The sequence below is a fragment of the Heteronotia binoei genome, chromosome 8, assembly GCF_032191835.1.
Source record: "Heteronotia binoei isolate CCM8104 ecotype False Entrance Well chromosome 8, APGP_CSIRO_Hbin_v1, whole genome shotgun sequence".
Classification (NCBI taxonomy): Eukaryota; Metazoa; Chordata; class Lepidosauria; order Squamata; family Gekkonidae; genus Heteronotia; species Heteronotia binoei.
Genome location: NC_083230.1, coordinates 130133115 through 130159727, shown reverse-complemented (window position 1 = coordinate 130159727; position 26613 = coordinate 130133115). Strand labels below are relative to the sequence as shown.

The following is a 26613-nucleotide window of genomic DNA, read 5'->3' as shown; positions in this document are numbered from 1 at the left end:
AGCTCTGGCTGACCCAAGGCCATTCCAGCAGCTGCAAGTGGAGGAGTGGGGAATCAAACCCGGTTCTCCCAGATAAGAGCTCTGGCTGACCCAAGGCCATTCCAGCAGGTGCAAGTGGAGGAGTGGGGAATCCAACCCGGTTCTCCCAGATAAGAGAGCTCTGGCTGACCCAAGGCCATTCCAGCAGCTGCAAGTGGAGGAGTGGGGAATCCAACCCGGTTCTCCCAGATAAGAGAGCTCTGGCTGACCCAAGGCCATTCCAGCAGCTGCAAGTGGAGGAGTGGGGAATCCAACCCGATTCTCCCAGATAAGAGAGCTCTGGCTGACCCAAGGCCATTCCAGCAGCTGCAAGTGGAGGAGTGGGGAATCAAACCCGGTTCTCCCAGATAAGAGAGCTCTGGCTGACCCAAGGCCATTCCAGCAGCTGCAAGTGGAGGAGTGGGGAATCAAACCCGGTTCTCCCAGATAAGTCAGCTGTGGCTGACCCAAGGCCATTCCAGCAGCTGTAAGTGGAGGAGTGGGGAATCAAACCCGGTTCTCCCAGATCAGAGTCCACACACTTAACCACGACACCAAACTGGCTCTTTCCTGCCTAAGTCTCTAAATCCAAAGGGACAGGAAACAAAGTGGTTATGCAGTAAATAGGTCAAAGCAAAAGCACTGTGCAAACACAAAATGAATCAACAGTATTAGAATCAAGTATCCAAATAATTTATATAGATACCCCAAATACACAGGAAGTATATTTCATGAGGGGATGGATTCCACAATAATTTTCAAGAAGATTCCATGGAGAATGCAAAAGGTCCATTCAAAAGGCTTCCCCTGGAAATTCAATCACAGTCAATTTCACAAGATGGGGTCGATCCAGTCTCCCAAAATAAAGGCTCCAAAGGTACAAAGTTCCTTCCTTACGTGTTTGTCGACTTGATACACCACGTTTCGCAAACAAGTTTCATCCAAGAGCCATCCTGTAAGCTCACAACGACGACGTCAAATTAAGACATATTCCGTTTCCAAAAGGCACAAGCTCCTGCGTATTTGGGGTATCTTTACAAATTATTTGGACACTTTATTCTATTATTGTTGATTCATTTTGGGCTTGCACAGCGCTTTTGCTTTGGTCCACTTACTGCGTAGCCACTGTTTCCACACCTGGGGATTGGCACCTCTAAGTGGAGGGTTTGGGAGAGGGGAGGGGCCTGTGCAGGGTATAATGCCATGGAAACTGCCCTTTGGATCTGCTGCTTTTTTCAGGGGGGGAGCGAACCCTGCAGTCTGGAGAGCAGCTGGAATTCCAAGCGGTCTCCAGGCCCCACCAGGAGGCTGGCAACCCTAGCTGCAACCTGACCGCCTCTTCTGTCTTCTCTTCCTCAGCTGATGTCGGACGCTGAACAGCATCTGCAGTGCTACCGGACGCAGTGCCCCAGCCTGGTGGACTGCCCCCGGGACCAGATCCTGCCCCCTGGCCCTGCTGCTCCAGTTGCGCTCGTGAGTGTGGCCTTGGCGGCTGCACTGCTTCAGGGGAAATGTCCAGCGTAAAATGGCTGAGCGGGCCACCAGCTGCCTACCTCTTTCTGGGGGTCTCCTCCAACATGGCTTCTCTTATGTTTTTACCCACAATGCTCCCCAGAGTGCCCATTTCACAGGCACAACATTTGTTAATTTCCCTCCCCAAAACTTGGAAACGTCGCGGGGAGAGCGGGATCTCTCAGGCACTCACCGGGCCCCGCTTTCTTCCGGCCACGGCCCAGCCAAAACCCAATGTGGTCGTCATCCAGAAGGGAGAAGCAGAGGGCGATGGTCAACAGGTTGAAGAAGTTGTAGTTGCCTGTCAGGACAATCAAGACTTGCAGGAGAATCTGAAAGGCATTTTTTAAAAACAAAATACATTATTGGTTAGAATCAGAGAGTTGGAAGGGACCTCCAGGGTCATCTAGTCCAACGTCCTTCACAATGCAGGAAACCCACAAATACCTCCCCCTAAATTCACAGGATCTTCATTGCTGTCAGAGGGCCATCTAGCCTCTGTTTAAGGAAGGAGAGCCCACCACCTCCCAAGGAGGAAGATGTTCCACTGAGGAACCCCTCTAAATTCACAAACCCCTCCCCCTAAATTCACAGGATCCACATTGCTGTCAGGTGGCCATCCAGCCTCTGTTGAAAAACCTCCAAGGAAGGAGAGCCCACCACCTCCCCAGGAGGAAGCCTGTTCCACTGAGGAACCGCTCTAAACTCACAAACCCCTCCCCCTAAATTCACAGGATCCTCATTGCTGTCAGATGGCCATCTAGCCTCTGTTTAAAAACCTCCAAGGAAGGAGAGCCCACCACCTCCCCAGGAGGAAGCCTATTCCACTGAGGAACCCCTCTAAACTCACAAACCCCTCCCCCTAAATTCACAGGATCCACATTGCTGTCAGATGGCCATCTAGCCTCTGTTTAAAAACCTCCAAGGAAGGAGAGCCCACCACCTCCTGAGGAAGCCTATTCCACTGAGGAACCGCTCTAACGGTCAGGAAGTTCTTCCTAATGTTGAGCTGGAAACTCTTTTGATTTAATTTCAACCGCTTCGTTCTGGTTCTACTGAGGCCACAGAAGACAATTCCACACCCTCCTCTAGGCAACAGCTCTTTAAGTTTAGGCATTCAGAGTTTACTTGAATTGAAGTTTGTCTCTTCGCTTTATATCCCTTCAATCAATTTATATCCCTTCAATCATAGGGATTCTGTACTTCACGGCGCACTCAATACAGGAGAGACAATGTGTTGGAACAGAACAAAGTATGAGTCCAGTGATACCTTTAAGACCAACAAAGTTTTATTCGCTGTGTGATCATTCACGTGCGCACACACTTCCTCAGTTCTACTTTTAAGACCAACTTCTGAGATATAAAGACCTTCCTTGTGACCCAGGCTTAATCCAATATAGTCATTAACAGACATTCTCACATTTTGACATTTTACTGTTTTATTGCTTTTGCATGCTCGTGCTACTCAGATCAAAGGTTTGCTTAATTTGTTAATTTCATTATACTGTCATTGGATCTTAACTTTGTACCATTTTGCATTCTAAACCACTCCTTACCAGATCACATATGACTGGGGAACATATGAAGCTGCCTTCTACTGAATCGGACCCTTGGTCCATCAAAGTCAGTATTGTCTTCTCAGACTGGCAGCGGCTCTCCAGGGTCTCAAGCTGAGGTTTTTCACACCTATTTGCCTGGACCCTTTTTTGGAGATGCCAGGGATTGAACCTGGGACCTTCTGCTTCCCAAGCAGATGCTCTACCACTGAGCCACCCTCCCTCCCCAGAAAATTTTACTATACTGTCATTAGATCTTAAATTTGTGCCATTTTGCATTCTAAACTACTCCTTACCAGATAATTTTACCATACTGTTGGTTGCTATGGCAATATTTTTGCTAATGCAATAAAGACATTGATTGATTGATTGACTATACTGTCATTGGATCTTAACTTTGTACCATTTTGCATTCTAAACCACTCCTTACCAGACAATTTCACTATACTGACATTGGATCTTAAATGTGTACCAGTCTGCATGGTGAGCCACTGACTACCAGCTATGTGTGGCTTTGCTCACTGTGCTGGATTCCTCGTCTGACGAAGGCTGCTTAGAGAGCACACGAAAGCTGACGTTCTGAATAAAACTAAGTTGGTCTTAAAGGTGCAACTTGACTCCTATTTTGTTCTACTGCTTCAGACCAACCTGGCTGACTACTTAGTTCTATTTTGTCAGTCCAACAGGGCTACCCACCTGAGTGTATCAGCACGTTGGAGCAATTAGTGTGTCAGAGCGGGATCTAAAGATGAAGAATAATTTGGCTTTGTGCCCCCACCCCTGCACTCAGCTTCCCATCTCCTTTTCCTTCCCCTCCCCACAACAGACACCCTGCGAGGCAGGTGGGCCTGAGAGAGTTCTAAGGGAAACTGCTTTGAGAGAACTGGGATTGACGCAAGGTCACACCAGCAGCTGCAGGTGGAAGAGGAGAGGGATCAAACCTGGTTCTCCTAGATTAGAGTTTGTGCTCTGAACCACTGCACTAAACTGGCTCTGTGGGCCACCCAAGTTCAAATCTCCACTCTGTGGCGAGTGACCTTGGGCCAATTGCACTGCTAACCGTTAGAGTGGTTCCTCAGTGGAACAGGCTTCCTCCTTGGGAGGTGGTGGGCTCTCCTTCTTTGGAGGTTTTTCATCAGAGGCTAGATGGCCCTCTGAGAGCAATGAAGATCCTGTGAATTTAGGGTGAGGTGTTTCTGAGTTTAGAGCGGTTCCTCAGTGGAACAGGCTTCCTCCTTGGGAGGTGGTGGGCGCTCCTTCCTTGGAGGTTTTTCAACAGAGGCTAGATGGCCATCTGATAGCAATGAAGATCCTGTGAATTTAGGGGGAGGTGTTTGTGAGTTTCCTGCCTTGTGCAGGGGGTTGGACTAGATTACCCTGGAGGTCCCTTCCAACTCTGTGATTCTATGAAAGCTGGGTCAGAGAGAGGCAACCAGTTTACAATTCTGATCCCCTCATGACGTGTCAGTGGGGCTGGCTGTGGCTCCCATAGGATGGGCAGACTACCCCGTTCCCCCAGAGTTCCTGCTGAGATTCCATTTCTCCCACCACCAGCAGAGCTCAGTAACGCACAAGCTGACTGGCACCATTCTTTCTGCCCACGAACTGGCAAGAACCTCTTTCCGAGCCCAGAGCTACCTGGCAGTAGAAGGCAAACAGGCGGAGGCGTCGGACCGGTGCAAAGAAGAAGGCCGGGACGGCTATCTCTATGACGTAGGTGGCCACCACACTGAACTTCTGGAACCAGACAGGCAACTGGTGGGCGAACCAGGCAGCGGGCGTGGGAATGCACTGTGTCTCATAATGGTAGGTCAGGGCTGGCAGGAGAGAGAAAGGTAAGAGTGGGAAACTTAGGTGAGGAGGGAGGTGGCATCTCTCCCTCTTTCTTTTGCCTTTATAATAGACTTTATTAGCATGCCACAATGACATAAATCATAAAAAAAATAGTAAATGAGCAACATGTGTAAAATCTCCACATAAGCACACATAAATATAGAGAGAAAATATAAGGAGCCATGTTGGATCAGGCCAGTGGCCCATCCAGTCCAATACTCTGTGTCACATAAGAACAGAAGAGAAGCCATGTTGGATCAGGCCAGTGGCCCATCCAGTCCAACACTCTGTGTCACATAAGAACACAAGAGAAGCCATGTTGGATCAGGCCAAAGGCCCCTCCAGTCCAACACTCTGTGTCACATAAGAACATAAGAGAAGCCATGTTGGATCAGAGCAATGGCCCCTCCAGTCCAACACTCTGTGTCACATAAGAACATAAGAGAGGCCATGTTGGATCAGGCCAATGGCCCATCCAGTCCAACACTCTGTGTCACAGAAGAACATAAGAGAAGCCATGTTGGATCAGGCCAATGGCCCATCCAGTCCAACCCCCTGTGTCACATAAGAACATAAGAGAAGCCATGTTGGATCAGGCCAGTGGCCCCTCCAGTCCAACACTCTGTGTCACATAAGAACAGAAGAGAAGCCATATTGGATCAGGCCAATGGCCCATCCAGTCCAACACTCTGTGTCACACAGTGGCCAAAAAGCTTACGCGCCATCAGGAGGTCCATCAGTGGGGCCAGGACACCAGAAGCCCTCCCACTGTTTCGCTCCCCCAAGCACAAAGAATACAGAGCATCACTGCCTCAGAAATAGAGTTCCAACAATACCCTGTGTCTAATAGCCACTGATGGTCCTCTGCTCCATATGCTTATCCAATCCCCTCTTGAAGCCATCTATGTTTATAACCGCCACCACTTCCTGTGGCAGTGAATTCCACTTGTAAATCACCCTTTGGGTGAAGAAGGACTTCCTTTTATCTGTTCTAACCCGACTGCTCAGCAATTTCATTGAATGCCCACAAGTTCTCATATTGTGAGAAAGGGAGAAAAGGCCTCTTCTCTACCTTCTCCATCCCATGCATCATCTTGCAAACCTCTATCATGTCACCCCTCAGTTGACTTTTTTTCTGAGCTAAAGAGTCCTAAGCGTTTTAACCTTTCTTCATAGGGAAAGTGTTCCAACCCTTTAATCACTCTAGTTGCCCTTTTCTGGACTTTCTCCAATGCTATAATATCCTTTTTGAGGTGCGGTGACCAGAATTGCACACAGTATTCCAAATGAGACCGCACCATCGATTTGTACAGGGGCATTAGGATACTGAAAGGACCTGATGGCAGACTACACGCACACTCCTTTGTTGGACAACGCAGATCTGAATCCCTGTCACCTCGCGGTCACCTCCTGCCATGACCTCTTGCCTGTTTCCTCCGCCTATAACTCTGGTCTGCGAGTTCAGAGCGCGGCCTCTCCCCCCCAGCCCCCACTCACCCGTGAGCCCCCACCAAGTGGGGCAGCGGCTGGTCAGCTTCACCACCCCCGAGGCGAACATGAGGCGGAAGAGCAGCCAGCGCACCAGCCAGAAGGTCACCCCGTCGTGCGCCCGCCAGGCCGTTGAGCGCCACTTCAGGAGGTGGAACGGTGCCACCAACACGGCCAAGAACCCCGTCTCCAGTAGAAGGCTGTCCCTGTTTGGAGGAGGGAAGATGACCTGGGTCAAACCAGCAAGAGCCAGCTGTTCCTGGAGGCACTCTCTTGCACTAACCATTCTCTCATAGAATCTGAGAGTTGGAAGAGACCTCCAGGGTCATCTAGTCCAACCCCATGCAAAATGCAGGAAACTCACAAACCCCTCCCCCTAAATTCACAGGATCCTCATTGCTGTCAGATGGCTACCTAGCCTCTGTTGAAAAACCTCCAAGAAAGGAGAGCCCACCACCTCCCCAGGAGGAAGCCTGTTCCACTGAGAAACCGGTCTAAACTCACAAACCCCTCCCCTTAAATTCACAGGATCTCCATTGCTGTCAGAGGGCCATCTAGCCTCTGTTGAAAAACCTCCAAGGAAGGAGAGCCCACCACTTCCCCAGGAGGAAGCCTGTTCCACTGAGGAACCCCTCTAAACTCACAAACCCCTCCCCCTAAATTCACAGGATCCTCATTGCTGTCAGATGGCCCTCTAGCCTCTGTTGAAAAACCTCCAAGGAAGGAGAGCCCACCACCTCCCAAGGAGGAAGCTTGTTCCACTGAGGAACCGCTCTAAACTCACAAACACCTCCCCGTAAATTCACAGCATCCTCATTGCTGTCAGATGGCCCTCTAGCCTCTGTTGAAAAACCTCCAAGGAAGAAGAGCCTACCACCTCCAAAGGAAGCCTGTTCCACGGAGGAACCCCTCTATACTCACAAACCCCTCCCCCTAAATTCACAAGATCTTCATTGCTGTCAGATGGCCATCAAGCCTCTGCTTAAAAACCTCCAAGGAAGGAGAGCCCACCACCTCCCCAGGAGGAAGCCTGTTCCACTGAGGAACCCCTCTAAACTCACAAACCCCTCCCCCTAAATTCGCAGGATCCTCATTGCTCTCAGATGGCCATCTAGCCTCTGTTTAAAAACCTCCAAGGAAGGAAGGAAGGAATGGAGGGAGGGAGGAATCCTAGAGTTGGAAGGGACCTCTAGGGTCATCTAGTCCAACCCCCTGCACAATGCAGGAAACCCCACAAACACCTCCCCCTAAATTCACAGGATCTTCATTGCTGTCAAATGGCCATGTAGCCTCTGTTTAAAAACCTCCAAGGAAGGGAGAGAGGAAGAGAGGAAGGGGGGGAAGGGAGGGAGGGAGGAAGGGAGGGAGGGAGGAAGGGAGGAATCCTAGAGTTGGAAGGGACCTCTAGAGTCATCTAGTCCAACCCCCTGCTCAATGCAGGAAACCCACAAACCCCTCCCCCTAAATTCACAGGATCCTCATTGCTGTCAGATGGCCACCTAGCCTCTGTTGAAACACCTCCAAGGAAGGAGAGCCCACCACCTCCCAAGAAGGAAGCCTGTTCCACTGAGGGATTGCTCTAAACTTACAAATCCCTCCCCCTAAACTCACAGGATCCTCATTGCTGTCAGATGGCCACCTAGCCTCTGTTGAAAAACCTCCAAGGAAGGAAGGAAGTAATTGGATTTATATCCTGCCCTCCACTCCGAAACTGAGACTCTCAGAGTGGCTCAGGCAGGCAGGGCTCACAAGGTAGGAAGCACGCCACTCACCACTGGAAGTAGAGGAACACCTGTCCCACCTGCAACGAGAGACCGGGGGGGGGGGGGGGGAGAAAAGAACACATCAAAGCAGGGCCTCCAAAAAGGAAGAGGCTGATGGGGGGGGGGGAGAGAACTCTTCCAGAAGCTGCCCTTTCAAGGACAACTACGAGAACAATGGCTGATCCAAGGCCATGCCAGCAGCTGCAAGTGGAAGAGTGGGGAATCAAACTCGGTTCTCCCAGGTAAGAGTCCACACACTTAACCACTACACCAAACTGGCTGTCACAGAAGCTGCCCTTTCAAGGACAACCTCTGCCAAAGCTATGGCTGACCCAAGGCCATTCCAGCAGCTGCAAGTGGAGGAGTGGGGAATCAAACCTGGTTCTCCCAGATAAGAGTCTGCACACTTAACCACTACACCAAACTGGCTTAGAATCACCCTGATACTGCTATCTTTGAGATTACGCTTTGCATGTTCTCAGACTCGCATCTGGCAGAAGGGAAGCGGTGTGAGGAAAGGAACCATAAAAATGCCTTAAAGCAGGAGGAAAGGTAGGATGTAAATGTGTTAATCAACAAATAAAACTCCAAGCACAAAACACTTAAGTAGCTGGTTCTGCTACTAACACTTGGAAAGCAGGACTAGAGATGCAAAATTTCTGGAAATTTTGAAGCTCGGAAAAAAATCCAGTTTTTCCCTGGGAAAGAAAACAGACATTTTTGGAAAAATTGAAAAAATGATACTTCTTTTTTCTTTTCCAGATCGAAAGTCATTCTGTTACTTTCGGAACATAAAATATGACTACGGACAATTTTACTTGCCATGAAATTGTCACAACTACCATATTAAACATTATAGTGTATGCAAACAATTATTACAAAACAAAATTTACTTTTTAAATAATATTCATTTGTAATTGTAACAAATGGAGCAACAATCTCCTGAACTGTTTAGTAGTTTGTGTGGAACAGACAACAACAACAAAAACCCTCCACAAAACAATTTTTAAAAATCCAGAAGTAACAATTATTCATATTTCCTCTCCGCAGTATTAAATAAAAATTAAAAACTCATTCTCATAAAAAGAACTGAAGAGGGAGGAAGTGTCAAGAAGGGAGTGTAGGACTAAGCTGCAATGAATGGGCATGACCTAGGACTTGCTTGTCCTCAATGTGCAGAAATTAGAATAATCTGATACCATGCATATTTTTTTAGAAATGATTTGGAAAATACTTGATCACCTTGTCTTGAAATATTTATTCATCATGTTAAAATAAAATGTTCCATAATCAATTTCTTTTCTTTTTTTTTTCAATTTTTCAGAAGAAAAAAAAAATGTTCCGGTTTTTGTCCAGGCCTTCACATCTCTAAGCAAGACACAACGCAGAAATGACTTCAGCTCATTACAGAGGGAAAAAAAAACTCTCTTACACGCTCAAGCGTTGCTGCGGACTTGGGAGCGCAAGCCCTGGCACAGACAAGTTTTTACTTAGGAGCAGGGGTCCCTGCCATGCTGCCGACACCTTTCCTGTATTGTTAGAAAGTGGGTGGGGGTGAAGTTGGCCGCGATTACATCTCCCCTTCACTCTTCTCTTCTCCAGGACAAGTAAGCTGTTCCTTCAAACTCTACTCTGAGAATTTGATTTCCAGACCCAAAACCACCTTATCCCTCCTCCTTGAAGAAGATGGTATTGGATTTCTTTACCCAACGGGTGATTGGCACATGGAATTCACTGCCACAGTAGATGCGGCCGCAGCAAGCATAGACAGCTTCAAGAGGGGACTGGATCAACATCTGGAGCAGAGGTCCATCAGTGGGTATTAGCCACAGTATATTGTTTGGAACTCTCTGTCTGGGGCAGTGATGCTCTGTATTCTTGGTGCTTGAGGGGCACAGTGGAAGGGCTTCAAGCCCCACTGATGGATCTCCTGATGGCACTGTTTTTTTTGACCACTGTGTGACAAAGAGTGTTGGACTGGATGCGCCACTAGTCTGATCCAACATGGCTTCCCTTATGTTCTTATATGAAAGAGAGTGTTGGACTGGATAGGCCATTGGCCTGATCCAACACGGCTCCTCTTATGTTCTTATGTGACATAGAGTGTTGGATTGGATGGATCATTGGCCTGATCCAACATGGCTTCTGTTATGTGACACAGAGTGTTGGACTGGATAGGCCACTGGCATGATCCAACACGGCTCCTCTTATGTTCTTACGTGACACAGAGTGTTGGACTGTATGGAACATTGGCCTGATCCAACATGGCTTCCCTTATGTTCTTATGTGACACAGAGTGTTGGACTGTATGGGCCATTGGCCTGATCCAATAGGGCTTCCCTTATATTCTTATGTGACACAGAGTGTTGGACTGGATGGGCCACTGCCCTGATCCAACATGGCTTCTCTTATGTTCTTCTGTGACACAGAGTGTTGGACTGGAGGGTCCCTTGGCCTGATCCAACATGGCTTCTCTTCTGTTCTTATGTGACACAGAGCGTTGGACTGGATGGGCCAGTGGCCTGATCAGATATGGCTTCTCTTATGTTCTTATATCTGTCGGGGGCAGTGATGCTCTGTATTCCTGGTGCTTGGGGGGGCACAGTGGGAGTACTTCTAGTGTCCTGGCCCCACTGGTGGACCTGATGGCACTTGTGTTTTTTTGGCCACTGTGTGACACAGAGTGTTGGGCTGGATGGGTCATTGGCCTGATCCAACACGGCTTCTCTTATGTTCTTATGTGACACAGAGTGTTGGACTGGATGGGCCATCGGCCTGATCCAACATGGCTTCTCTTATGTTCTTATGTGACACAGAATGTTGCACTGGAGGGGCCACTGGCCTGATCCAACATGGCTTCTCTTCTGTTCTTATGTGACACAGAGTGTTGGACTGGAGGGGCCACTGGCCTGACCCAACATGGCTTCTCTTATGTTCTTATGTGACACAGAGTGTTGGACTGGAGGGGCCACTGGCCTGACCCAACATGGCTTCTCTTCTGTTCTTATGTGACACAGAGTGTTGGACTGGAGGGGCCACTGGCCTGATCCAACATGGCTTCCTTTTTGTTCTTATGACTGCGTGTTTCCACCTGTTCTTTGTTCCCTTGCTCAGCCTGGATGTTTGAACAGACCGCGTGGATTCTTTTTATTTGCTCAGTAAACCTCCTTCTATTTTGAATGCTCTAAGCCTGACCTCTGCCAACTCACCGTGCCTGTTTGGGCTTGCTACCTGTAAGGTGGTGTGAAGGAGAGGGGTATGACCGCTCGAACCCTGGCACTAGCTCGTGGAGCGTAACGGGGAGGCGTGGCAATTAGATAGAGCCTCTGAAGAGCACGGCAAACACAGAACGTTTGATGTGCAGCTCCTTGCATCAAGAGCCAATGGGGGCAGCTAGTGGTATGCAGTTTGTTTTTTAGCACCTCTGGGTGGCAAGGGATGACAGAAGCAATCAGAGGAAGCCATGGAAAAAACCTCAAAGGCTCACGGCTGCAATTACTGGCAAGCAGCCATATGCCAAATTCAAGATGGCGAGGGGTCTGGAGACCAAGTCCTTTGAGGAAAGGTTGAAGGAGCTGGGCATGTTTAGCCTGGAGAGGAGGCGGCTGAGAGGTGATAGGATCCCTATCTTCAAGCACTTGAAGGGCCGTCATATAGAGAGGATGGGGTGAAATTGTTTTCTGTGGCCCCGGAAGGTAGGACCAGAACCAATGGTTTGAAATTAAATCAAAAGAGTTTCTCGCTAAACATGAGGAAGAACTTCCTGACCGTTAGAACGATTCCTCAGTTGAACAGGCTTCCTCCTTGGGAGGTGGTGGGCTCTCCTTCCTTGGAGGTTTTTGAACAGAGGCTAGAGGGCCATCTAATAGCAATGACGATCCTGTGAATTTAGGAGAGGTGTTTGTGAATTTAGAGCGGTTCCTCAGTGGAACAGGCTTCCTCCTTGGGAGGTCGTGGGCTCTCCTTCCTTGGAGGTTTTTAAACAGGGGCTAGAGGGCCATCTGACAGCAGTGAAGATCCTGTGAATTCAGGGGGAGGGGTTTGTGAGTTTAGAGCGGTTCCTCAGTGGAACAGGCTTCCTCCTTGGGAGGTGGTGGGCTCTCCTTCCTTGGAGGTTTTTCAACAGAGGCTAGATGGCCATCTGACGTCAATGAAGATCCTGTGAATTTAGGGGGAGGGGTTTGAGAGTTTCCTGCATTGTGCAGGGCGTTGGACTAGATGTCCCTGGAGGTCACCTCCGACTCTAGGATTCTGTGATTAGGAAGAACTTCCTGACCGTTAGAGCGGTTCCTCAGTGGAACAGGCTTCCTCCTGGGGAGGTGGTGGGCTCTCCTTCCTTGGAGGTTTTTCAACAGAGGCTAGATGGCCACATGACAGCAATGAGGATCCTGTGAATTCAGGGGGAGGGGTTTGTGAGTTTAGAGCGGTTCCTCAGTGGAACAGGCTTCCTCCTTGGGAGGTGGTGGGCTCTTTCCTTGGAGGTTTTAAAACAGAGGCTAGATGGCCCTCTGACAGCAATGAAGATCCTGTGAATTTAGGAGGAGGTGTTTGTGAGTTTAGAGGGGTTCTTCAATGGAAGAGGCTTCCTCCTTGGGAGGTGGTGGGCTCTCCTTCCTTGGAGGTTTTTAAGCAGAGGCTATATGGCCATCTGACAGCAATGAGGATTCCTATGAATTTAGGGGGAGGTGTTTGTGAGTTTCTGCATTGTGCAGGGGGTTGGACTAGATGACCCTAGAAGTCCCTTCCAATTCTATGATTCTAGGATTCCAAAATTTCAAAAGTGCAATATAAACAGTAAAAAAGAATTTCATACATGTTTGTTCATACAGATTTCCCTTTGCCCTGAAAACCTTCCGGTACAACCGGCAGAAAACAAATCAGCAGTTTCACTGCAATCATTCCATCAGTAGAGGAAAGAACCAGTGTCATTTTTCAGGGACTATCAGTGGCAATAAAGCTGTCCCCCAATTCCAAGAACTGATCACGGGTCCGCAAAGCTGGAACCGCCTGTTTCGCACTGAGGCTTCATCAGATATTTGAACTGGGGTTGTGCAAATCTTGGGCAGGGATGGTGGCTCAGTGGTAGAGCATCTGCATGGTAAGCAGAAGGTCCCAGGTTCAATCCCTGGCATCTCCAACTAAAAAGGGTGCAGGCAAAGAGGCGTGGAAAACCCTGGAGAGCTACTGCCAGAGTAGATAATACTGACTTGGATGGACGCAGGGAGGTCTGATTCAGTACAAGGCAGCTTCATATGTTCATATATGTTGGGGAGGGACGGTGGCTCAGAGGCAGAGCACCTGCTTGTCAAGTAGAAGGTCCCAGGTTCAATCCCTGGCAACTCCAACTAAAAAGGGTCCAGGCAAGTAGGCGTGAAAAACTTCAGGCTGAGATCCTGGAGAGCGGTTGCCAGTCTGAGTAGACAAGACTGACTTGAATGGACCCAGGGGGGTCTGATTCAGTAGAAGGAAGCTTCATAGGTTTATATATATTAATGTAAATATACACAAATTATAGGGAGGGAGGGTGGCTCAGTGGAGGAGCATCTGCTTGGGAAGCAGAAAGTCCCAGGTTCAATCCCCGGCATCTCCAACTCAAAAGGTCCAGGCAAATAGGCAGGAAAAACCTCAGTTTGAGACCCTGGAGAGCCATGAAGTGGGCTATAGCTCAGTGGTAGAGCATCTGCTTGGGAAGCAGAAGGTCCCAGGTTCCATCCCCGGCATCTCCAACTCAAAAGGTCCAGGCAAATAGGCAGGAAAAACCTCAGTTTGAGACCCTGGAGAGCCATGAAGTGGGCTATAGCTCAGTGGTAGAGCATCTGCTTGGGAAGCAGAAGGTCCCAGGTTCCATCCCTGGCATCTCCAACTCAAAAGGGTCCAGGCAAGTAGGCGTGAAAAACCTCAGCTTGAGATCCTGGAGAGCTGCTGCCAGTCTGAGAAGACAAGACTGACTTGGATGGACCTAGGGTGGTCTGATTCAGTAGATTCAGGTTAAAACGGATAAAAGGAAGTACTTCTTCACCCAAAGGGTGATTAACATGTGGAATTCACTGCCACAGGAGGTGGTGGCGGCCACAAGTATAGCCACCTTCAAGAAGGGTTTAGATAAAAATATGGAGCACAGGTCCATCAGTGGCTATTAGCCACAGTGTATGTGTTTATATAAAATTTTTTGCCACTGTGTGACACAGAGTGTTGGACTTGATGGGCCGTTGGCCTGATCCAACATGGCTTCTCTTATGTTCTTATGTGACACAGAGTGTTGGACTTGATGGGCCGTTGGCCTGATCCAACATGGCTTCTCTTATGTTCTTATATGTTCATGCTGGGGAGGGTTGGTGGGTCAGTGGTAGAGCCTCTGCTTGGTAAGCAGAAGCTCCCAGGTTCAATCCCCGGCATCTCCAACTCAAAAAGGTCCAGGCAAATAGGCATGAAAAACCTCAGTTTGAGACCCTGGAGAGCCATGAAGTGGGCTATAGCTCAGTGGTAGAGCATCTGCTTGGTAAGCAGAAGGTCCCAGGTTCCATCCCCGGCATCTCCAACTCAAAAGGGTCCAGGCAAAGAGGCATGAAAAACCTCTGCTGGAGACCCTGGAGAGCTGCTGCCAGTCTGAGAAGACAAGACTGACTTGGATGGACCGAGGGTCTGATTCAGTAGAAGGCAGCATCATAGGTTCATATCTTCACGTTTTAACACTCCATTCAGAGGTGCTGACTCCTCACAGGACGTCCAGCTTGAATTTGTCACAGAATTGTTTGGCAGCGACTGCAAAGCTTTGAGGTTTTTGGGGGGCAAGGGATGATGGCGGCGGCACTGAGCAGGGACGGGGGGGGCAGCAAGGGGGTTCTTCCAGCCTCCTGGAGGCCGACCCGAAGGAACAGGCGCTGACTTGCTTGACAGAACAAAAGCACAAGCCCTGCCCTTGCGAATTCCTGAGAGGAGGGCATTCCTCCACACCGCGCAGGGAGAAGGAAAAGCCGCAGAGCCCCGAGGCTGGCTGAAGTCAGCTCCCTCCCACGCAACGGGCTCCGGGCCAAGCAAGCGAACCCAGCCAGCTGCCGTTCCAGTTGACTGCGGGCAAAGAAGAGGATTTGGGGCCTCCCCTTTGGGGCATGGGAATGGCTGGGGAGGAGCTGGGAAGCAGAAAGGGGGGCAGGTACACACCAGGCCCGGCCTCGTTTCCAAGGAAAGGGAGTTCCTCAGTTCAGCTCCTTGATTGATGGCTGAAGATTATTGGATTGATATCCCGCCTTATACTCTGAATCTCAGTTGCAGAGTGGTCACAATCTCTTCTACCTCCCCACCCCCAACCAAAGACACCCTGTGAGCGGGGTGGGGCTGAGAGAGCTCTCGCAGCAGCTGCTCTTTCAAGGACAACTCCTGCCAGAGCTCTAGCTGACCCAAGGCCATTCCAGCAGCTGCAAGTGGAGAAGTGGGGAATCAAATCCGGTTCTCCCAGATAAGAGAGCTCTGGCTGACCCAAGGCCATTCCAGCAGCTGCAAGTGGAGGAGTGGGGAATCAAACCCGGTTCTCCCAGATAAGAGAGCTCTAGCTGACCCAAGGCCATTCCAGCAGCTGCAAGTGGAGGAGCGGGGAATCAAACCCGGTTCTCCCAGATAGGAGAGTTATGGCTGACCCAAGGCCATTCCAGTCCAACACTCTGTGTCACACAGCGGCCACAAGAAAACCCCAAAGAAAACCAAGTACCATCAGGAGGTCCACAAGTGGGGCTAGAAGCCCTCCCACTGTGCCCCCCCAAGCACCAAGAATACAGAGCATCACTGCCCCAGACAGAGAATTCCAACAATACGCTGGCTAATAGCCACTGATGGACCTCTGCTCCATATTTTTATCCAAGCCCCTCTTAAAGCTGTCTATGCTTGTAGCCGCCGCCACCTCCTGTGGCAGTGAATTCCAGATGTTAATCACTTCTGGAAGATTCTATATTCTACGGCCATAATGCTTGTTAGCTACCCTGAGCCTGCTTGCAGGAACGGCGGGATATAAACCCAATAAAAATAAAATAAAATAAACGCAGTTCTCCAACACAGCCAGGGTGTCTTTGAGCCGCAGGCACTGCTGTGGTCGGAGGGGCTTCCCCAGGCCAGGCCAGAACTCCATTTCCCAGCCGCCACCTCTCCCTTCTGAAAATTCTTCTCACCAAACTGAGACATGGAATGTGCTCAGAGGGGGGGGGGGGGGGTGGAATTCCACGTGGTGCCACGGCATCAAGAGCTTCTGCCAGTAGGAGACCAACACCCAGCAGCGGAGCTTCCGAAAGAGCTGAGGATTCCCGCCCCACCGCCCCAGATCTCCTCCAGCAGCTGAGGCCAAATTCCTTCTCCGCTTCGCCATGGCCTTAAAAGGCAAGAGGCAGCCGGGAACCCAACCAGACAGCAGAGTCCCTGAGCAGCCCCCGGCAGGCAACGGAACTTTTCCATGCGGAGCGTGAGGAAACCCTCCAGAGCAATTCAGAGTTTACAGCTAGATTATAAGGAGGCCTTCTGCCTGAGGCAATAGCTGTAAGAACAGTAATAGACAAAGAGAGAGAGAGATTACAAGGAGGATGCTATAACATAAGAACAGGCCCGTAGCCAAAAAATCTGAGGTGGAGGGGCACCCGAGGTAAGAAATTTGGTGGGGTGGGGAGTGGGGGGCCAATTTGTACAGAGGGCTCCTACAGGGGGAAGCGGGGGATTTAGCAGAGAGGACATGACCCCCACCCCCGTGGATATGGGCCTGCATAATAACTTATCAGAAGCCATGTTGGATCAGGCCAATGGCCCCTCCAGTCCAACACTTCAAGTCACACAGTGGCCAAAAAAAAACACCAGGTGCCATCAGGAGGTCCACCAGTGGAGACAGAACACTAGAAGCCCTCACACTGCTGCCCCCTCAAAGCACCAAGAATACAGAGCATCGCTGCTCCAGATATAAGAACATAAGAGAAGCCATGTTGGATCAGGCCAATGGCCCATCCAGTCCAACACTCTGTGTTGCACAGTGGTCAAAAAACCCAGGTGTCATCAAGAGGTCCACCAGTGGGGCCAGGACATCAGAAGCCCTCCCACTGTGCCCCCCCAAGCATCAAGAATACAATCACTGCCCCAGATATAAGAACAAAAGAGAAGCCATGTTGGACCTGGCCAATGGTGCATCCAGTCCAACACTCTGTATCACACAGTGGCCAAAAGACCCGGTGTCATCAGGAGGTCCACCAGTGGGAACAGGATAGAAGAAGCCCTCCCACTGTGCCTCTCCAAGCACCAAGAAGACAGAACTTCACTGCCCCAGATATAAGAATATAGGAGAAGCCATGTTGGATCTGACCAATGGCCCATCCAGTCCAACACTCTGTATCACACAGTGGCCAAAACCCAGGAGCCATAAGGAGATCCACCAGAAGGTCAGAACTCCAAAAGCCCTCCCACTCTTGCCCCCCTCCCCCAAGCAAGATGATTACAAAGCATCACTGCCCCAGACTATGTGTTCCCTCTATAAGAACAGGCATATTGGATCAGGCCAATGGCCCATCCAGTCCAACACTCTGTGTCACATAAGAACATCAGAGAAGCCATGTTGGTTCAGGCCAATGGCCCATCCAGTCCAACACTCTGTGTCACATAAGAACATCAGAGAAGCCATGTTGGATCAGGCCAATGGCCCATCCAGTCCAACACTCTGTGTCACATAAAAAGGTAAGAGAAGCCATGTTGGATCAGGCCAATGGCCCATCTAGTCCAACACTCTGTGTCACATAAAAAGATAAGAGAAGCCATGTTGGATCAGGCCAATGGCCCATCCAGTCCAACACTCTGTTTCACATAAGAACATAAGAGAAGCCATGTTGGATCAGGCAAATGGCCCATCCAGTCCAACACTCTGTGTCACATAAAAAGATAAGAGAAGCCATGTTGGATCAGGCCAATGGCCCATCCAGTCCAACACTCTGTGTCACATAAGAACAGAAGAGAAGCCATGTTGGATCAGGCCAATGGCCCATCCAGTCCAACACTCTGTGTCACATAAGAACAGAAGAGAAGCCATGTTGGATCAGGCCAATGGACCATCCAGTCCAACACTCTGTGTCACATAAGAACAGAAGAGAAGCCATGTTGGATCACGCCAGTGGCCCATCCGGTCCAACACTCTGTGTCACATAAGAACAGAAGAGAAGCCATGTTGGATCACGCCAGTGGCCCATCCAGTGCAACACTCTGTGTCACATAAGAACAGAAGAGAAACCATGTTGGATCAGGCCAATGGCCCATCCAGTCCAACACTCTGTGTCACATAAGAACATAAGAGGAGCCATGTTGGATCAGGCCAGTGGCCCCTCCATTCCAACACTCTGTGTTACATAAGAACAGAAGAGAAGCCATGTTGGATCAGGCCAATGGCCCCTCCAGTCCAACACTCTGTGTCACATAAGAACATAAGAGAAGCCATGTTGCATCAGGCCAATGGCCCATCCAGTCCAACGCTGTGTCACACAGTGGCCAAAACTCAGGTGCCCTCAGAAGGTTCTTCAGTGAGGACAGGACACCAGAAGCCCTCCCACTGTTGCCCCCCAAGCACCAAGAATACAGAGCATCACTGCCCCAGACATAAGAGCATAAGAGAAGCCATGTTGGATCAGGCCAATGGCCCCTCCAGTCCAACACTCTATATCACACAGTGGCCAAAAATTTATATTTATACATACATACATTTATATACACACTGTGGCTAATAGCCAGTGATGGACCTCTGCTCCATATTTTTATCTAACCCCCTCTTGAAGCTCGCTATGCTTGTAGCCGCCACCACCTCCTGTGGCAGTGAATTCCACATGTTAATCACCCTTTGGTGAAGAAGTACCTCCTTTTATCCGTTCTAACTCGACTGCTCAGCAATTTCATTGAGTGCCCACGAGTTCTTGCATTGTGAGAAAGGGAGAAAAGTACTTCTTTCTCTACCTTCTCCATCCCATGCATAATCTTGTAAACCTCTACCATGTCACCCCGCAGTCGACATTTCTCCAAGCTAAAGAGCCCCAAGCGTTTTAACCTTGCTTCATAGCGAAAGTGTTCCAAACCTGTAATCATTCTAGTTGCCCTTTTCTCCACTTTTCCCGATGCTATAATATCTTTTTTGAGGTGTGGTGACCAGAACTGCACACAGTACTCCAAATGAGACCGCACCATCGATTTATACAGGGGCATTATGATACTGGTTGATTTGTTATCAATTCGCTTCCTAATAATTCCCAGCATGGCGTTGGTCTTTTTTATTGCAATCGCACACTGTCTTGACATTTTCAGTGAGTTATCTACCATGACCCCAAGATCTCTCTCTTGGTCATTCTCTCCCAGTTCACACCCCATCAACTTGTATTGGTAGGTGGGATTCTTGGCCCCAATGTGCATTACTTTGCACTTGGCCACATTGAACCGCATCTGCCACGTTGACGCCCACTCACCCAGCCTCAACAGATCCCTTTGGAGTTCCTCACAATCCTCTCTGGTTCTCACCACCCTGGTTTGCGATTCTGCATTGGTGACTCGGCTCCTGCTGGACTTCCAGGGCTTTGACCTTGGACTGGCTTTGGACTGCCTGCCTGCCTGCCCCCGGAGAACGTGACACCTCCACTAATAGCCACACCACCCTCAACAAAATCATGCCCCGCTCACTGCCCGCCCCTCGGACCATACCTGATAGAGAGAAAGGTAGAGGGCCCAGAGAACCAAGAAGACGAGGCTGTCGCGCAAGGGCTCCAGGATCAGGGCCCCGAAGGAGAGCAGCACCCCCAGGAGGCAGAGCACCTCCATCCCCTGCTCCGTGTCCAGTCCCAGGCGAGGCCCTAGCCACAACAAGGTGGGCGAATCCAGCAGCTGTTCCCAGAATCCTTTGCCTGTGACGCGGAGCATCTTCCGGGCGGGCAGGATGCCATCTTTCCCGTAGAGGCCTGTAAGAGGGAGGAAAACGACGTGAGGATTAGAGGTTGACACCCGCAGGTGAGGTTTCTCCTCTCCGCAGGCTCAGGACGGAGCCCAGCCCACTTCTCCAGCAAAACTCTGGCTGGCCCTTCCACCCACCCCTGGCCCCTTCTGGACAAACTCAGCACACGACCCAGGGGAGGAAGGGCTGGCTTCAGGATTCTTTGAACCTGGACTCTGCCACGCATGAAACCACGCTGGGGGTTGAGGCAAAGACACACACGGCGACCTGCCTTGTAAGGTTACTGCTAGGATGGAGAGATGGTCACAGTGGTGGACTTGGTCTGGGTACATCTAGGTTCATCCCCCTGCTTCACTGAGAGCCAGTTTGGTGTAGTGGTTGTGATGACTCCTATCGGGGAGAACCGGGGTTGATTCCCCCCTCCTCCACTTGCAGCTGCTGGAATGGCCTTGGGCCAGCCAGAGCACTCTTATCTGGGAGAACTGGGTCTGATTCCCCACTCCTCCACTTGCAGCTGCTGGAATGGCCTTGGGTTAGCCAGAGCTCTCTTATCTGGGAGAACCAGGTTTGATTCCCCACTCCTCCACTTGCAGCTGCTGGAATGGCCTTGGGTCAGCCAGAGCTCTCTTATCTGGGAGAACCAGGTTTGATTCCCCACTCCTCCACTTGCAGCTGCTGGAATGGCCTTGGGTCAGCCAGAGCTCTCTTATCTGGGAGAACCAGGTTTGATTCCCCACTCCTCCACTTGCAGCTGCTGGAATGGCCTTGGGTCAGCCAGAGCTCTCTTATCTGGGAGAACCGGGTTTGATTCCCCACACCTCCACTTGCCCCTGCTGGAATGGCCTTGGGTCAGCCAGAGCTCTCTTATCTGGGAGAACCGGGTTTGATTCCCCACTCTTTCACTTGCAGCTGCTGGAATGGCTTTGGGTCAGCCATATGTCTCTTATCTGGGAGAACCGGGTTTGATTCCCCCCTCCTCCACTTGCAACTGCTGGAATGGCCTTGGGTCAGCCACAGCTCTCTTATCTGGGAGAACCGGGTTTGATTCCCCCCTCCTCCACTTGCAGCTGCTGGAATGGCTTTGGGTCAGCCAGAGCTTTCTTATCTGGGAGAACCGGGTTTGATTCCCCCCTCCTCCACTTGCAGCTGCTGGGATGGCCTTGGGTCAGCCAGAGCTCTCTTATCTGGGAGAACCGGGTTTGATTCCCCCCTCCTCCACTTGCAGCTGCTGGAATGACTTTGGGTCAGCCAGAGCTCTCTTATCTGGGAGAATCGAGTTTGATTCCCCACTCCTCCACTTGCACCTGCTGGGATGGCCTTGGGTCAGCCAGAGCTCTCTTATCTGGGAGAACCGGGTTTGATTCCCCCCTCCTCCACTTGCAGCTGCTGCAATGGCCTTGGGTCAGCCATATCTCTCTTATCTGGGAGAACCGGGTTTGATTCCCCACTCCTCCACTTGCAGCTGCTGGAATGGCCTTGGGTCAGCCATAGCTCTCTTATCTGGGAGAACCGGGTTTGATTCCCCACTCCTCAACTTGCAGCTGCTGCAATGGCCTTGAGTCAGCCATAGCTCTTGCAGAGGTTGTCCTTGAAAGGGCAGCTTCTGGGAGTACTCTCTCAGCCCCACCCACCTCACAGAGTGTCTGTTGTGGGGGTGGAAGGTAAAGGAGATTGTAGTCCACCAGTGGGGCCAGGACACTAGAAGCCAGTTTGGTGCAGTGGTTAAATGTGCGGACTCTTATCTGGAAGAACCGGGATTGATTCCGCACTCCTCCACTTGCAGCTGCTGGAAGGGCCTTGGGCCAGCCAGAGCTCTTGCAGGAGCTGTCCTTGAAAGGGCAGCTTCTGCGAGAGCTCTCTAAGCCCCACCCATCCCACAGGGTGTCTGTTGTGCGGGGGGGGGGCGGGGAGAAGATATAGGAGATTGGAAGCCACTCTGAGTCTCTGATTCACAGAAAAGGGCGGGGTATAAATGTGCAGTCTTCTTCTTCAGTTACTGTTTTCAGGGGTGCAGCAGACGATACGAAAAGGTCTCCACTTGCTAGCAGAAGATGCCAACAGAAGGAGACAGACAAATGTCTCTGGGAGTTCCAAGCTCCCTATCTTCTTCTTCTAGAAAGCTCAGCAGGCGACTCCCACAACCCTGCTGATGTGAGGACAGAGGGTGAGGGGGAAGAGGGCAATGACTGAGCAAAGGTTAAGCAGACTCTCTCTGCCTCTCCTACATTCAGGGGCAGACCGGCGTTTAAAGGCTTGGGAAAGATTCCCGGAGGAGATGCCCCTCTGCCAAGGACACTCCAACTTGGGTGCTACCTGGACTCAAAGTTCATTCTACTGCCTCAGACCAGATAGGGTCAGGTGCCTGAAGCAACAGAACCAAGTCTGAGTCCAGTAAGACCAACGAAGATTAATTCTGGCATAAGCTTTTGTGTGCATGCTTATACCCACGATTAAACGTCACTGCCACAGTGTAACCGGCAGGGCAGGGACCCACGCTTCTGCTTACGTACACTTTCTAGGACGTCAACAACAGTGCCACGGTTAAAACCACTGCTCGGTAGAAGGCGTGCAGAGAGCCACCATCGCCCCAAAGCAAAACCCCCAGATCAAAGCTACGCAATTCCTTTTATTAAGACTGACCAAGTCTGATATGCCTGGCCTTATTCTAACAAGCTAATAATATGCAATGCTTTTGCCGTCAAACTTCAGTTGCTGGCACTCACTTAACATCAAACAGCATTATTACAGGGTGTCAGACATGTGGCTCGGGGGCCAAATCAGGCCCCTGGAGGGCTTCTACCAGGCCCCTGAGTGACTGGCTGTCATCTGCTTCCTTCTCCCTCTCTCTTGCTTCCTTCTGCATCACAGCTTGCTTTGGCAGGCTTGCTCAAATCGCACAGGAGCTACAGAGCAAAACCTCTGTTTTCTCCAGTGGCTGAGGCTCCTCCCTCGGGGAGGAAGGGAAGGAGGCAGAGCTTGCTTTGCCAGGCTCAGTTGCACAGCCGAGCTACTGAGCCAAGCCTCTCTTCCTTCTATTGGCTGAGGCTCCTCCCCCTCCTGGCCCCCTAAGGGAAGGAAGGAAAGAGTTAGTTTCCTTTGCCCAGTTCCCTGGATCCCATGAGAGAGATACAAAGAAAGCACCTTTAAGACCAACGAGTGCTAAAGTTTTAAGCTTTTTTTTTGTAAAAAAAAAAATCTTTAATTGTGTTTGTCTGTGTCCTTTATAAAGTTTATATCTCTGCTACCTAATCTTAAATACGTACACACATCGCCCAGCCCAACAAGGCCCACCTCAATTTATGTCAGCCCTCCTCTGAATGGGTCCAGAGGAGGGCGACGAAGATGGTGAGGGGTCTGGAGACCAAGTCCTATGAGGAAAGGTTGAAGGAGGGATGTTTAGCCTGGAGAGGAGGCGGCTGAGAGGTGATAGGATCACCATCTTCAAGGACTTGAAGGGCTGTCCTATAGAGGAGGGTGTGGAATTGTTTTCTGTGGCCCCAGAAGGTAGGACCAGAACCAATGGGTTGAAATTGAATCAGAAGAGTTTCCGGCTCAACATTTGGAAGAACTTCCTGTTCGTTAGAGCGGTTCCTCAGTGGAACAGGCTTCCTCCTTGGGAGGTGGTGGGCTCTCCTTCCTTGGAGGTGTTTCAACAGAGGCTAGATGGCCACCTGACAGCAATGAGGATCCTGTGAATTTAGGGGGAGGGGTTTGTGAGTTTCCTGCATTGTGCAGGAGGTTGGACTAGATGACTCTGGAGGTACCTTTCAACTCTATGGTTCTATGATACCTGAAGGGCTGTCATATAGAGGAGGGTGCGGAATTGTTTTCCTTGGAGGTTTTTCAGCAGAGGCTGGATGGCCATCTATGGAGATCCTGTGAATTTAGGGGGAGGTATCTGTGAGTTTCCTGCATCGTGCAAGGGGTTGGACTAGATGTCCCTGGTGGCCCCTTCCAACTCTATGATTCTAAATGAGTTCGACACCCTTGATTTATAACTTAGCACTGCATTTGGCGAATATATGGCAGAGGTATAAATACCATTTTCCATAAGAAAAGTTCAATTCAATGTGAAAGACTAGGATTCTCAGCGTTTTTAAGCCAGTGGGCACATTTGGAATTCTGACATCGCATGCTAGGTGGGGCAAGAATGGCTCAAAAATGGCTGCCACATGAGAATTAGCAATCTGGCCTCATCCACTCCCTAAAAACACTTGGTGGGAGTCTGGAAAGGTATCAGCAAGTACTACAGCACCCCTGAGTTACCCCAGACCTTGAATTCACAGGAACGCAGCTGCTGCACCTTTCTGATGGTTCCCCCTCTCCCTCCCCACCTCATCCATTAATAGCAGGTGCAGCCGCATAACAATCCCTGGATGAGTGCCACCATCTATTTTTTTCTACAAAGCGACCCCTAGTTACACACAGCCGCACCCTCTTGAGATCGCAGCAAAGGCAGCTTTACATTTTCTGCAGTCTGACAGGTAGGAAAAGCGAAAAGCAGAAAAGCAATCCGGTCGCAAACAAAAGGAAGTATTTATTGCAACAGAAACTTTCTCACAGACTCACAACAGGCACGGCTGCCAGGGTGTTTGGATATCAAACAAAACTTTGTAACAACGAAAACACAGGACTCTATTAATAACCTATTATCGTTAAACACACAGGCACACACCAGCCGCGGGGAACGGCTCCTCGCGGAAATAAAAGTCCGTCCAAACGAAGGACGCGGCGTGCAGGAAAAAGCAAAAATGGGGAAATAATTCCCCACCGCTGGCAGCGCTGCTTCTGTCAAATGTGGAATCAGCTGGCAGGGGAAGAGACACCTTGGAAAGGGGATTTCACCGGTTAATGGAGGAGAGGTCTATCGGTGGCCACCAACCGTGGCGAATAAAGGGAACCTCCACGCTTAGAGGCAGTCAATCTTTGAATCCCAAAGCCAGGAAGCAACATCAAGAGAAGGCCTCGGCCTCTCTGCCCTGCTTTTGGCCATCCAGAGGAACTAGCTGGCCTCCATTGGGGAGAAAGGCTGCGCAGGGCTTGGGAGAGGGAAATCTGAAGGGCTGTCTCCCCTCATAAATTCCCGCCAAGGAATTAAGATCACCAAGGGAGGCCTTCCCTACGCCCCATCAATCAAAGGACCTTGTCTGGCAGGCACACTGGACAGGGCCTTTTCAGTGACAGCCCCACAATTCTGGAACAACCTCTCCCCAGAGATACACCTAATCACATTCAGGCTTCAGGAGGCGGTTGAAAACTGTTTTAGCCACAATGACATTTGAGTCATTCTTCTCTATGAGCAGTTTTAAGTTAGTCATAGAATCATAGAGTTGGAAGAGACGCCCAGGGTCATCTAGTCCAACCCCCTGCAAAATGCAGGAAATTCATAAATATTCCCCCCCCCCCCAAACACACACAGTGACCCCTGCTCCAGAAGATGGCAAAAACTTCCAGGATCTCCTGCCAACTGGTCTGTAGAAAAATTGCTGACTGACCCCAAAGTGGTAAACAGTATTTCCCTGGGTGTGGAACAAAAGGCCACAAGAACTAAGCACTGATGCAGTCAGTTTGGTGTTGTGGTTAAGTGTGCGGATTCTTATCTGGGAGAAGCGGGGTTTGATTCCCCACTCCTCCACTTACACCTGCAGGAATGGCCTTGGGTCAGCCAGAGCTCTCTTATCTGGGAGAACCGGGTTTGATTCCCCACTCCTCCACTTGCACCTGCTGGAATGGCCATGGGTCAGCCAGAGCTCTCTTATCTGGGAGAACTGGGTTGGATTCCCCACTCCTCCACTTGCAGCTGCTGGAATGGCCTTGGGTCAGCCACAGCTCTCATATCTGGGAGAACCGGGTTTGATTCCCCACTCCTCCACTTGCAGCTGCTGGAATGGCCTTGGGTCAGCCATAGCTCTCTTATCTGGGAGAACCGGGTTTGATTCCCCACTCCTCCCCTTGCAGCTGCTGGAATGGCCTTCGGTCAGCCATAGCTCTCTTATCTGGGAGAACCGGGTTTGATTCCCCACTCCTCCACTTGCAGCTGCTGGAATGGCTTGGGTCAGCCAGAGCTCTCTAATCTGGGAGAACCGGGTTGATTCCCCACTCCTCCACTTGCAGCTGCTGGAATGGCCTTGGGTCAGCCAGAGCTCTCTTATCTGGGAGAACCGGGTTTGATTCCCCACTCCTCCACTTGCAGCTGCTGGAATGGCCTTGGGTCAGCCAGAGCTCTCTTATCTGGGAGATCCGGGTTTGATTCCCCACTCCTCCACTTGCAGCTGCTGGAATGGCCTCGGGTCAGCCAGAGCTCTCTTATCTGGGAGAACCGGGTTTGATTCCCCACACCTCCACCTGCAGCTGCTGGAATGGCCCTGGGTCAGCCATAGCTCTCTTATCTGGGAGAACCGGGTTTGATTCCCCACTCCTCCACTTGCAGCTGCTGGAATGGCCTTGGGTCAGCTAGAGCTCTCTTATCTGGGAGAACCGGGTTTGATTCCCCCCTCCTCCACCT

The 26613-nt window shown here is 50.4% G+C and overlaps 1 protein-coding gene across 1 annotated transcript in view; it reads right to left on the bottom strand.

Annotated features, from left to right (window-relative positions):
• LMF2 (lipase maturation factor 2) overlaps window positions 1-26613 on the bottom strand; it is a 51256-nt gene that overhangs the window by 17105 nt on the left and 7538 nt on the right. The window contains exons 2-6 of the mRNA XM_060244489.1: window positions 19862-20115; window positions 8180-8208; window positions 6417-6613; window positions 4725-4903; window positions 1724-1862 (exon numbers count right to left, since the gene is read on the bottom strand). Of these exons, the coding sequence (XP_060100472.1) occupies window positions 1724-1862; window positions 4725-4903; window positions 6417-6613; window positions 8180-8208; window positions 19862-20115 (798 nt within the window). The remainder of the gene's footprint in view (window positions 1-1723; window positions 1863-4724; window positions 4904-6416; window positions 6614-8179; window positions 8209-19861; window positions 20116-26613) is intronic.